Here is a 13,420-nt window from a genome sequence, read left to right as displayed (position 1 = left end):
AGCTCGACGGAGCATGCATATGCCGTGTGTATAGGACCACCTTACAAGGTTAATAAATCGAATCGATTCGCCACCGCTCTTGGTTAAGAGAACCTTGATCACTGCGTCACATCGTAGTAAGAAGTGGAATGAAAGGAAATGTGAAATGATGTTGATATTATTATCTAATCAATTATTTTTCTACACTAAAAAGTTTTGAAAATGTTGCTCACTTAGAATGGTTAGCTCAACTTTAATTTGGATGCTAAAACTTGAAAGTAAGGATCCACTCTTAGTTGCTTTTTGGCAAAACAATCCCCTCAGCCAAAAGCCTTTCATACTAGGAATTGGCTAAGTATATACTATAGTTGGGTAAGTCTTGCTGAGTATTAGTATACTCAGCGTTGCTTTGTTATTTACTTTCAGGTCTTAGTGAAGAAATGATAGAGTTGGTTGCCGGTTAACCTTGGGATGGCCGTCCTTTACCTGAAGGGTGGTCGGTTGAGTGGTCTTCGACCTCGCCTTAAGGTGGTCTCATGTTGGATGACATGTTAGCGGCCTACTCATGTCGTCATGTATCTTTATTCACACTTTATCGTTTAGACTTCCGCTGTATTTTATTTAAGAACTCTGGCTTGTAATCTTTTATGAACTTTGAACTTGGTTTGTAAATTAATTAAGAACTCTATAGTTGTAAACTGAAATACTGTGTTGTATCATCTGTGCTCACCTTCGTGTGAGACTTGTTGCATGTTGTTTCGATCGATGTATTTAAGGGTTGAATCGGGCTTGACCCGACGGACTGTCGAATTACACCGTTTCAAGTGCGTGTAACAGGAATAACTACTAAGAGAATGGTTAGCGCACTTGAGCCTGTTTAATTTGGGCGGTTTCACCACAAATACCCCTCGGTAGGTTGCTGGGTATAAAAACCGACAGGCGGAGACCCACTTGCGCGTGGGGAAGGCTCATTGGCTATCCTACGGAGTTACTTGACCGGGGAGTTTATGCCCTTGTGCGGTGTCGGGAATAGATCCAGAATACCCGCAAGGAAGGAAGAAGACAGACAATCTCGACTACTCGTCTCGACTAGAAACTAGTCGGGAGAAGCATCACACCGTTGACAACTAGTCGGAATCGACTCCGATTAGTCGGCTTCATCAACAACCATCGCGGCTTCATCGACAATCGCCACGGCTTCATTGACAGTCGTCCATAAATCAAGCTAAGTCACTTTTTTAGTTATTTTATATAATTTTTCCGGCTTATTTTCGGCATGCAGGGTAATGCACCGAGTACTTTTTTGTGTATGCCTCTCGATGGAAATTACCCTATAGAGCTACACTTTGCCAATTATTCCTGGAGCATGTTAACCGACAACCATGGGCTTGGTACACCGAATTATGGAGGCTATAGCCACGGGTTTTGTGCACGGAGTTACGAAAGCTCCATGAACAGGCTTGGTACATAGAATTTTGGAGGTTACGACCACGGGTTTGTTGCATTGAGTGACGGAGGCTTGCAGCGGCTACACCCTAAGGAGGCACAAATCCTATGCGCGGCAACACGCGCTCTTCTCACCCAAAGGCAGAAAAGTCTCAATGACTATTTTAAGCGCAATCACGCTCTCTTTTTATCGCAATGACAACTACTTATTTTAAATATATTCTCTTAGCGGTCACTAATCTCCTTGAGCAGAACACGCTTTAATTCGTGAAAGCCTCGGATCTTCTGGCATGCCTAAATGCTAGGACACGAGACAAAAATCTCCGTCGTAGCAGTGCTAGTATGCGTACATGAGACAAAGATCTCACACATAGTAGAATGGCTAAACATGAACTGAGAGCGTAAACGTAACAGGCTAACTACTTGGGAAAAATATGGCTGAAACAAGAGTATGACACACAACATTTACGTTATATTCATCACTGAATGAAAATTCAGTAGTTCCAAATTCTACAAATATGCTACATAATGTATTCATCTCTTTTTGCAGGTCAAGCTTCGACGACAACTCTCTACGACGCTCAGCGTACCTACAATGGCTCTGCTAGCTCCCAGGCTCGGGGGCTAAATGTCAGATACTACTCGAAATATCTCCAGTGGGTCAGCTAGCTTCCAAGCTCGGGGGCTAAGCACCAATAACTATTCGACGTGGCTGCTACGGCTCACCTGGCGTATAAGCTCGGGGGCTGGACGCCACAAAACTACTCAGATGACGACTAGCGTGAATACTAAAAGACCCTCAGATTGATTATTTAATCATTCCAAGGCTCGGGGGCTGATAAGCTACACCCAACAGTTGATTTTTTAAGATGAAGAAAGAAGATTCAAGATTTTATTGACCCTCAGCCTGATTCTTCGGTTCAACCTAAGGCTCGGGAGTTACTCCATATTGAGTGCGACTTCCGCCGCCCTCCATATCACATTCCAAAGATGAAGATTACAAAATCAAGATGACAAAGGCTTAAGCACACCATAGCCTCATGACAGCTTTGAGGAACTTTAAAGATTCAGCTAGACAGAGTACTCGAGAAGCACTAAACTACTCGGTGAGGATCTGAAAGTACTCGAAGACTGCTGCATTCAACTATGAAGCGCTCGGGGGCTTGTCGGGGATAGATCCCCAGTAACCGCAAGGAAGAAAGAAGACGGACTCCTACTAGGATTCCCTTGTAATTCTACTAGGACTCATACCTTGTAATCCTATTAGAACTCCTCCTTGTAACTGACTAGTAATCCCGCCCCTGGAGTATATAAAGAAGGGCAGAGGTCCCTAGATCGGTAGGCGAAGACCTCATATGACTACAACAGAGGATCAAATCCTCAACACGAAACAACACCCAAGCGCAGGGCGCAATATACAACACCCCAAACAGGATATAGGGTATTACGCTACTCTGGCGGTCCGAACCTGGATAAATCTGTTCTTGTGTCTTCGCTTTTACCATCAAGTTCCAGATCCGACGATCCCCCATCAACCAATCTACTACCTCGAGATATCCTCGGTAGGTTGCTAGGTATAAAATACAGACACATGGGCATTCCCTTTGAGAGGGGCCCAACAATGAGGACTAGTGGAAAGATTTGCTTTTCGATACCTCGGTAAATCGCCGTGTCGTCACGTCGCGAGTTTGCCTTCTCTACCTCATTTACCTTCCACATTTCTTATTGCATTACTTTCCATATTTACCTTTCTTAGAATTGTCATGTGTAGGTTTCTTAGAATTGTCATGTGTAGGTTATAGGATTGGAACCTAGGGTGCAAAACTCTTTTATGGTAGAGATAGCAACACATAGAAAAACTTAGTGCACATCTAGATAGAAATTGAAACAGGTTTTTATATGTGCTTGGAGTCTTACATTTTAAACCATCCAATTCACCCCTCTCTTCGGGTGTTACGCTCCCTTCAATTTGACACCATCCGTGTCCATGAAGAACAAAATAGCACGTGAAACTATTTAAAATTATCTTTATAACTAATGATAAATGACATTAATTTTAATATTATTAATGATAGTACATCATTGAAATTATTCATAAATTATCTCTATGACTAGTGATATTGATTTTAATACTACTCAATATTCTTATTCATACTTGAATTCAATTGTTTTTGGGTGATAGAAAGTTCAAATTCAAATTGAAATATGGAAAATAGTAACATTCAAATTCGATTATGTGTGTATCGATCCGCTTCGTCCCTGTTTATATACACATAAGAAAATCAAGGATGTCAACATTCATTTTTTTGAATCATTTTGTACGTGTTTAATTTGATACTTAACAAGTGGACTCATTAGCCTTGTTGCAGCGGTGGCAAGGTATGGTAGCCCAGGTGTTGCGGTGGTCCCATGTTAGTAGTAGCGTGTTACGACGATTCACTGTGTCTGCGGACTGTGGCACTACGATAAGCTCCCGGCGACATGGCCTGCTGGAGTGCTGCGCAAGCGAACCCGGAGAAACAAAAAGAGATGAGAACAGAGTAGCTCACGAAGTTTTTACATACTCGCCCGTAAATTAGCTAAGCATATATGGGTAGTATGGATACGAGCACTCGATCAATGAAGTTCTCGTCCTTCCTCTCGAAAATAAACCAAGACGTAAACTTCGAAAAACTTAAAGCAAATCCGTTATGATGATTCATCCGATAGATGGGTCATGGCTGCTGTTCAGTACGGGTACTACATACGCATTTACGGGGTTCACTTTGCATACAAGTTATACATTCACCCTTTTTTTAGAAAACCCAACCCAAAAAGGTTATCCAGCGCTGGATGCGTTCCCCGAACGAACGTTTGCTCCCTGGTTTGTTTGTTGCATCCGAACCTCACCAACGCAACGAATCTGCATCCAAGCAAGTCCGCGGCCGGCACGTCACCCCCGCCGTCGTCCCACCCGAGCAACAGCAGAAGCGTAACCACCTCCCGTACCATACCCACGCCGAGCCCAGAAAATAGCGCGTTTTTGGGTGCCGAGCCCGTGCCCCCGCCCTGTTTTCTCGGCAGCCGCGCCGAGCTTCCAAGACAAGCCCGCCCGCCCGGGGAGGGCACCGGGCGCCGCTCACCACCTCACCGGCGTGTGAAGTGTGCAAGCCAAAGCCAGGCCAAGCAAAAACCCCCTTGCCGAAGCTCAAGTTTTTTTTTTGCAGGGAGCGAGAGGATATGCGGATAAAACAGACGGCTCGCTCGCTCGGCTCGGCAGCAGCGTAGGTCGCAGCGGCGGAGGAAGCCCGCTTGGCAAGGGATCTATCTCCTCATATTCCCCTTGCGTGCAAGCTCCCCTCCCCGTGGCCCGCGCCACGGGCACCCGGCGAGGAGACCCGTGCGCTCGCGGATAAGCCGTGGGGGGCCTGGGTGGCAGGGGGACGAAAAGGAGTTGGTTCCGGGGACGCGAAGCCCAGGGCGGGGAGAGCCAAACCGGGGGGATTACTTGGGATTATTTAAAGGGGAAGGGAGGGAGATAGGCACACGAAAGCAACAGCGAGGAGAGAGAGAGGGAAGGGAGGGAGAGAGAAGGGAAAAGGGAGAAGCCAGGGAGTTGTTGGTTTTGGTTCTGGTCGGCGTCGGAGGGGAAGGGGGACGACGGTCGAGCGGCGAGGGAGGAGGAGGGAGATGGTGGCGAGCTGAGCCGGCGGATCGCGGCGGCGGTAGGGATCGGCGGGAGCGGGGGGCGGCACTCGGATGGTATTGGGCTTCGCCGGCGCCGGAGGCGGCGATCGCGGATGGGCGGCGGCAGCGGTGGTGCGGTCGCGGGGCGGGGGTTGTAGGAGCGGAGGCCGCGGGGGAGTCGGTGTCGGAGTCGGAGCGGGTGCCCGTGCTGGTGGTCTCCGGGCTGGGGGAGGGGAGGGAGCGGCGGGGAGGGATGAGGCGGGGGAAGGGGGGAAGGAATGGACTACTGCCGAGCTCGCTGCGGATCATATCGTCCTGCCTCAAGACGGTGTCCTCCAACGCCGGCTCCGTCGCGTCCACCGTGCGCTCGGCGGGGGCCTCCGTCGCCGCCTCCATCGCCCCCCAGGCCGAGGACGAGAAGGACCAGGTCGGCTGCACCGCACCCCTGCCTCCTACCCCTTCAAAGATTTCATTTTTACGCTGCTGCAGGCATGACTATCCGTAGTTCGGTGCTGGGGTTTGCTAACTTTAGCGCTTCGCTTGCAATCGTGTACTCAATTACGGCATTCTGCGCTAGTAGGTCTTCAGTAGTGCTTGGATGCACATCCTTTGTTCCAGTAGATTCACAATTCTAGTGCAATTGCTCACGCTTCAAGTGAGTTGACCATGAACCATGTTGAACTAGTTACAAAAAGTTAGAACATACTAGAATGTATGGATTGTTGCTCTTGGAATCTGTACTCAATAATGTCATTTTGTAGATCTTGTGTCCTCATAGATTCGAAATTCTGGCGGCAGTTTTTCTTTTTATCTCAATTCCAGTGGTAGTTAATCAAGCTCTAAGTGAGTTGACCATGAGTTAAATTAATGTAGTTAGAAGTTAGTGAAATACTGGAATTGACAGTTACTCTGAAGAGGAAAGGACAGTTATTGCATATGGCTAATGGTTGCCTTGTTATTGCTGTGAACAGTTTTTGCGTCTGTTTTTTCTTCAGTGTTTGTTTATTTGATTGCTAATTTAACAAAGTGGTGCTGTTTATGGATACAAAAATGTTTGTCTATCCATATTTTGTTAGTGCTTGGCTCGATTCAATTCCACATTTTGCAGGTATTTGCCAGTGTATGTTTATGCTAATTTATCCAGGAGTGCTTATGACGCTCCATCTATAAACAGGTTTTGTGGGCTGGATTCGATAAACTAGAGCTTCATCCATCATCATTCAAGCATGTTCTGCTCGTTGGATATTCAAATGGGTTTCAAGTGCTTGATGTTGAGGATGCTGCAAATGTTTGTGAATTGGTTTCAAAACGCGATGGCCCAGTTACGTTTCTACAAATGCAACCCACTCCAGTCAGCTCTGAAGGTGCTGAAGGATTCAGAGCATCACATCCCATGCTTCTGGTTGTTGCTGGTGATGAGACAAATGGCCTGGGTGCGGTTCAAGGTGGCCGCTTAAGTGCACTGATCAGAGACACAAACAGTGAGCCTCAAGCTGGAAATTGCATTTCTACTCCCACAGTTGTTCGTTTCTACTCTTTGAGGTCTCACACCTATGTGCATGTTCTTCGATTTCGGTCTGCTGTATATTTAGTTCGCTGCAGCCCACGGATTGTTGCTGTAGCTCTTGCAGCTCAAGTAAGTTCCTCTTGGCACATTGATTTATGTCTTGTATTGTGAATTGAAATAGACAAAAAAAATGGACTTTTTAGATAACACTTTGAAATGCTCATCTTATTCTACTGCCTTCCAGATCTACTGCTTTGATGCTGTTACTCTTGAGAACAAGCTCAGCGTCTTGTCATATCCTTTGCAAGGTGCACCAGGGGTAAATATTGGGTATGGCCCGATGGCTGTTGGCCCGAGATGGTTAGCATATGCCACAAATTCTCCTTTGTTGTCAAACACAGGCCGTTTAAGTCCACAGAACCTCACACCTTCGCCAGGAGTGAGCCCATCTACTTCTCCTAGCAGCGGAAGCTTAGTTGCTAGATATGCAATGGAGTCTAGCAAGCAATTAGCTACCGGTATTATTAATCTTGGTGACATGGGATATAAAACGTTGTCAAAGTATTGCCAGGAGCTTTTGCCTGATGGTTCCAACTCCCCTTTGTCATCAAGCCCAGGAAGGAGATCTGGTAAAATTCCTTCCACTGTGCATCCAGTGGAAGCTGACAATGCAGGAATGGTTAGTTGGAAGCCTCACAAAGCTTTTTTCCCCTTGTCAAATTAAGTAAATGGAAAAGTCAAATCTTCAATGCTATTGTATCCTATAGTAATGACAGTTTCATTGAATGTCTGCAGGTAGTCATCAAGGATTTCACTTCCAAAGTTGTTATCTCGCAGTTTAGGGCTCACACAAGTCCCATATCTGCTCTTTGTTTCGACCCTAGTGGAACACTTTTGGTGACAGCCTCCGTTCATGGCCATAACATAAATGTCTTCAGGATCATGCCAACCTGCATTGCTAATGGCTCGGGCACAACACGCTATGATTGTACTGCATCTCATGTTCATCTTTATAAACTGTATCGTGGCATGACTTCGGCTGTATGTTTTCTGAGCAATTAACAAGCCTTTTTGGAATGTTTTATGGTTTTATTCATTTAGTTAATTACCTTGTATTTGCATGCAGGTCATACAAGACATCTCTTTTAGCCATTTTAGCCAATGGATATCTATTGTTTCATCTCGAGGTACCTGCCATATATTTACATTGTCCCCTTTTGGTGGTGATGCCAGTCTGCAGCCACAGAAATCGCACAGTGATGGGCCACCTCTTGCCCCATGCCAGTCAAGGCCATGGTGGTCAAAGCCGTCCTTTCTTATGGATCAACAGCTTCACCAAGTTCCTTCAACTGTAACAAACTCAGTAGTCAGTAGAATAAAGAATAGCACTTCTGGTTGGCTAAATACTGTCAGCAATGTGGCTGCTTCTGCAAGTGGAAAACTATCTGTACCATCTGGTTCTGTTACTGCTGTTTTCCATAATTCCATCTACCAGGGTTCTTTGCCAGTTCCATCGAAGGCTAATGCTCTGGAGCATCTGTTGGTGTATTCACCATCAGGTCATGTTATTCAACATGAACTTTTACCTTCGGGTTCTGAGTCCTCTGGTAACAGCCCGAGAGTTGGTTCGGGTCCTAATTCACAACTCCAAGATGATGAGATGCATGTTACTGCTGAACCAATTCAATGGTGGGATGTGTGCCGCAGGACAAACTGGCCGGAAAGAGATGAAAACATTGCAAACATTGTATTATATAACCAAAGAAACTGTATGATGGCTATGGATGCTTCTGACTGTGAAGACAGCGAACACTCGGATTCCACTCCATCAAATGATGGTAGCTCTGGGAAAGAGATTACGAGAGTCCGAGAAAGGTCAAGCTGGTATCTATCAAATGCAGAAGTACAAATAAACTCATGGAGGATTCCCATCTGGCAGAAATCTAAGGTACACAGCCGTGTCTTTAAACGATTTGCTAAATCATGCAAGAACTAGACTGAACAATTATTTGTGTTTTGGCAGATTTGCTTCTATGTGATGGACCATCCTGCTGCGGAGTCAGGGGAAACAGTTAGCAGTAGCGGTGGAGAAATTGAGATTGAGAAGTTACCTCTTCACGAGGTTGAAATCAGGAGAAGGGAATTGCTCCCTGTATTCAAGCAGTTCCACTATACTGAGCGAAATTCTAGTGACAGGTATTGTCAATGAAACTACCTTTATACTCTTGGCTTCTTGTAACTTTTGTAGATGAGCAGTTATCTGGTATTTTTGTCAGATCAGGTTCTGTTTTTGGTTTTTTTTTTGGCAAACTTTTCCATTATTTGAAAATATCAAACATTGCATTGGTGTTCATTAAATATGTCCATTTATGGTGAAATTGTGTCTTTGTAACATGCAAAACTACTTTTCTAGTGTAATTTCAGCTTGTTTGGTTATTGTTTGGCAAAATAGCCAAATGTGTCCCTCAACTTTAGTCCAAGGGTCGCTTTGGTCCCTGAAGTATCAAATAGTCCATTTTAGTCCTTGAACTTTTCATTTTGGATCAAAACGGTCCCTGGATGTCATGTGAGCTTGTGGCATGTCACGTGTTCATGCCATGTGAGCTTTGGTTGCCCTTAGATGAGTCAACTTGTTATAATTGTCGCATTTACCCCTTGTTTCATCTAATAAATAATACCCAATGTGGATTTCACATATTACAAGGAATTTTTCATACTCGCCTGCTCAAGCAAGATAAAATAAATAAAGTGATGGCATAGTATGTTATGCCACATCTTCTTTATTTTTCTTCCAAAATGAAATTGATCAAAATGTTCTAACGGAGCCTAAACAATGTCATATGTTAGATGTCATACCTAAGGTTCAACAAAAACTAAAGCTATAGATGCATGAACATAGGATACAAGGTGCGATGAATTGTAGCCTCGTTGCAACAATCTTATACGCAACCATTCTAATAGACATGGTGAATTGAAGGGGTAAAAGAGACAATTCTACTATGCTGAGTCATCCAAAGGTTGTCCACCGCTGACATGGCAAGACCACATGGCATGCCAAGTCAGCCTAAGGACCAGTTTGATCCAAAAGAGAAACTTGAGGGACTAATGTGGTCTATTTAATAGTTTAAGGACCAAAGTGACCCCTAGAGCAGAGTTGAGGGATGTATTTGGCTATTTTGCCTTATTGTTTTGTTGTTGCATGGCAAGACGCATGGCCCAAACATGCAGCTGTGGGTGGCAATGAATGCAGGAAGGAAAGAAAATGGTCTCAATAATGAAATAGATTGTCATGTTTTCTGTATGTTTTGTAGCTTCGGGGAAATTATGTAGTGGGTTAATTTATTTGCACAACAAAACAGAACTCAAGTATTCTTAAATGCTAGTATATTGCCCATGACACACCTTTCTGGAAAGTAGAGTATAGCACTCTTTTATCATTGTCTCTCCACTTCCCTTTCCTACCTTGGAGACCTATCTGCATCTTACAGGATTCTTTGGTTCAGTAGATTTAACCTGCAAATAGTTAGTCTCTTGTGGGAATATTGCAAATGGGATATGAATGCTCGACCTAAAATACTTCAACTAATTTGTGTGAACTTCGGATGAGTCTAAATGAAGTTTATTCCTAGTACTTTTTATGTCATTGCATGTAACATGATACAATGATGTAGGAATATTGCAAATGGAGGCTTTCAGAATGGCTTGTCCCACATTGGTGATGCACATTATAGCTCTGTAAAGGATAATGGTGAATATGAACCCAAGCCAGTGGCCCCTATATCTGGATTTTACACTGGTAAGAATATGATGTCGAATTTACTTCTTGTTGTATTACTCCCTCCAGTCACAAACTAGTGATTGTCCTAAGTCAACCATTTCAAACTTTCGTTACAAACTACAACTTCCGTGCACTTAAGTTGGCCATGTTTTCATCCAGCACTTATATCAATGATCCTCTTAAATTAACCCAAATGCCCCTAACTATGGTTTAGCTCACCAGTGCTAGCTGCATGTGCATGCATGCACATTTTAAAGCGCAGGGGCATTTTGTGTGACAAACAAGTTACATTGGGAACAAAAGCCGCCTAACAATCCTGGATTCATGTGCAACTAAAAAAAGCACAGTAAAAGTGGATGGAGGGAGTAGTTTTTATGTTTTGACTTGAATTTTTGAAAATGACACGGATAGATTTGTCTCGAAAAGTAGTGTCATAGAAGTATACTTTTGCTATGTTTGTAAATATTGTTAAACAAAAATTACTAGTCAAAGTGTTGTTTTAGAGATTTTGTCAATGTCCATAATGTCACTTATTTGCGAATGGAGGGGTATATCATCGTTGATCAGAAATCTTACTCTTGTAGGTATGAGGAAAACAGCAAACATGAATGGTGTAGCTAGTCAACCATTGTCTGGACCTAGCTCAACTGTTAATCTGCAGCAAGTGGGGAAGTGCAACTCTATTGAATCTCCTGATGCTGCAAGTTTGTCTGCCCATCACAAAGCAGAGAACAAGAGCAACGGCTATGTATCAATGCCACCTGAAACTAATGCATCTATCAGACCATTGAACAGCTATTCCCTCTTGGATGGACCTCTTGATGGAGTGCTGTCTCCTGCAAACAGCGCATGCAAGCCTGAAACAACTAATAATTCTGTGCTCAGCAACGGTGCAAGCACTGATATACCAAATGGGTGTCTCGCCACTGTCAATTCAGGACAGCAGGAGGCGTCTGATTCTCACAACTCAGTGGAGTTTACCCAGTATTTCCAAGAGGGCTATTGTAAAATATCAGAACTCGATGACTGCCGTGAGTTAACTGAAGCTGTTACTGATGCTGACAGCAGCAGCAGCCACTGCGAGAGAGAGAAGCCTGAGGAAGATGGGGATAATGATGACATGCTTGGAGGAGTTTTTGCCTTCAGTGAAGAAGGTTTGAGCCACGAACTCATAATTGAAGTTACTAATGTTTGTCCGTCGGTCAGTTTTTCCGTCTGATCTTTGCCCCTTTCTCATGTTGCAGGTTGAACTTACTATGCTGCTTTACTTAAGATATAATGAAAAACAGTGCCCACAACATTCAGTGTGCAATATAATGTAGAGGATTTGGTGAAATTTTAGTAGGCTTTCATGGAATAAAGGTGCGCACATATTCTCATGGTAAAGTTTGTGCTTGATGTTCACGTTCCAGAAGTGAAGTTCTTCTCTCCAATCTGAGGCCAGGATCCCTCCAGGCAATTTACTAATCCGCGGATTCACGATTAAGGGAGCTGGATGTTGTCGAGAAGTTGCCATTGCCTGCCGCGACGCCGCTCCCTTTGTGTTGATTTGTACATATACTGTAAGACCCATTTGTTTTGTGCCATACTTCCGGGACATTGGGTGGTTCTGAATCCCCGTACCTTGGCAGCCATATTTGTTGACCTCCTCCTGCCAAGGCCTGTGAATGTTCCATGTTTATTTGTACATACTTTCTGTTTTATTGGAAAAAAGGAAAATCTAGCAAAAATTAATGTGACATAACTGTATAAAGATTCAGTAAAGGATTTTCATTCACGATGGTGTTTTTATTTCCATGTACTGGCCATGGATGGCAATTGACAAAGTTCCAATGTGGGGACACTGAAACAAATGGCTGGGATGGTTTTTCCCCTCATTGTTTGGATACAGGTGGAATGAAGGAGATTGAGTCTAAAATGAACTAAGATAGTGAGATGGTATTTTATCTAACTTATTTTTTTAAAACCCTAATAAAGCAGGAACACGCATTATAAATAGAGGAAGTAAAAAAAGACGCAAAATTACAGAAAACAAGTAGCACCGGTACTACATTCACTGGTACGGAGTAGCTTCTATTTTGACCCGTATTCCTGGCTGGACGAGGCAATTCGGTGGGTATGTGCCCCGGCGGGCATCTTTGTCCTGTGGACACGTATATGAGAGAGAAAAAGTGGATGGTTTAATGAAAGTAGTTAATGCCCAATTTGAATAGCAAGTGCTAGCACCTTTATTTTAGCACAGGGCTATTTGAATGGGGTGCTAATCTTTAGCACCTTTGAGGAAAAATGTCAACGTTGCCCCCAATCCACTACCCCTCTTAGAGCCTGTTTTCTTCCACTTGCTAAACTTTAGCACCCGTCACATCGAATGTTAAGATACTAATTAGAAGTATTAAACGTAGACTATTTACAAAACCCATTACATAAGACGAATCTAAACGGCGAGACGAATCTATTAAGCCTAATTAGTCCATGATTTGACAATGTGTTGCTACAGTAAATATTTGCTAATGATGGATTAATTAGGCTTAATTAGACTTAATAGATTCGTCTCGCCGTTTAGATTCCACTTATGTAATTGGTTTTGTAAATAGTCTACGTTTACTACTCCTAATTAGTATCTAAACATTCGATGTGACACGTGCTAAAAATAAGACACGGGAAGAAAACGCTCCCTTAGCCAAGCACTATTAGCCATTAGCCAAACCGCCCACAAAGCCAGCAGATCAAGCAGCACACAGCCTCGAGCCCCCACCCCCATCGCATATCTAGGCCACCCGCTCGCCTTCTCGTCGCCGGCGGGGGCAACCGCCGCAGCGGTCGCCGTGGCGTCACCAGCGGCAGGGGGTGCGTCCAGTGCCATGGGCCATGACGAAGCGGAGGGCGCGCTCGGATTTTGGTGGCGGTGAAGCAGTGCGGTGAGGCGGAGATAGACCCGATGGAGCTGACGACGGCCGGCCCTGCGCCGAGAGTGAGGGGATCGAGGCCTCCGGCGGCATCGGGGGCAGCGCGAGGAACGCCGCAACGCCCCAGAGGCAGCTGGT

At 44.4% G+C, this 13,420-nt stretch overlaps 1 protein-coding gene across 2 annotated transcripts; it reads left to right on the top strand.

The window, feature by feature from the left end:
• Positions 1–4,944: 4,944 nt before the first annotated feature.
• On the top strand, positions 4,945–12,167 carry LOC101758758 (autophagy-related protein 18h). Of its 2 annotated transcripts, XR_214870.3 has the most exons (10): positions 4,945–5,518; positions 6,266–6,727; positions 6,843–7,277; positions 7,394–7,639; positions 7,725–8,546; positions 8,622–8,794; positions 10,270–10,394; positions 10,961–11,530; positions 11,621–11,738; positions 11,821–12,167. XR_214870.3 is itself a non-coding variant. In XM_004962069.3 (9 exons), exons 1-9 carry the CDS (start codon positions 5,345–5,347, stop codon positions 11,623–11,625), a joined length of 3,012 nt encoding a protein of 1,003 aa, XP_004962126.1. In that variant the 5' UTR covers positions 4,945–5,344; the 3' UTR covers positions 11,626–12,167. The 2 variants fall into 2 exon arrangements, 1 of the variants encoding a protein (XP_004962126.1); XM_004962069.3 differs by having other exon boundaries at positions 11,621–12,167.
• The last annotated feature ends 1,253 nt before the right edge of the window (positions 12,168–13,420 follow it).

The sequence above is a fragment of the Setaria italica genome, chromosome III, assembly GCF_000263155.2.
Source record: "Setaria italica strain Yugu1 chromosome III, Setaria_italica_v2.0, whole genome shotgun sequence".
Taxonomy (NCBI): Eukaryota; Viridiplantae; Streptophyta; class Magnoliopsida; order Poales; family Poaceae; genus Setaria; species Setaria italica.
The sequence above is the reverse complement of the archived record's forward strand: the minus strand, read 5'-3'. Positions and strand labels throughout refer to the sequence as shown.

What these genes read in the sequence shown, in the direction of transcription:
- LOC101758758 (XM_004962069.3), top strand. Translation starts at nt 5,345, where the DNA reads ATGAGGCGGGGGAAGGGGGGAAGGAATGGACTACTGCCGAGCTCGCTG. An exon ending in CTGTAGCTCTTGCAGCTCAA is followed by an intron (nt 6,728 to 6,842) that starts GTAAGTTCCTCT and finishes ACTGCCTTCCAG; the next exon opens with ATCTACTGCTTTGATGCTGT. An exon ending in TATATCTGGATTTTACACTG is followed by an intron (nt 10,395 to 10,960) that starts GTAAGAATATGA and finishes TTACTCTTGTAG; the next exon opens with GTATGAGGAAAACAGCAAAC.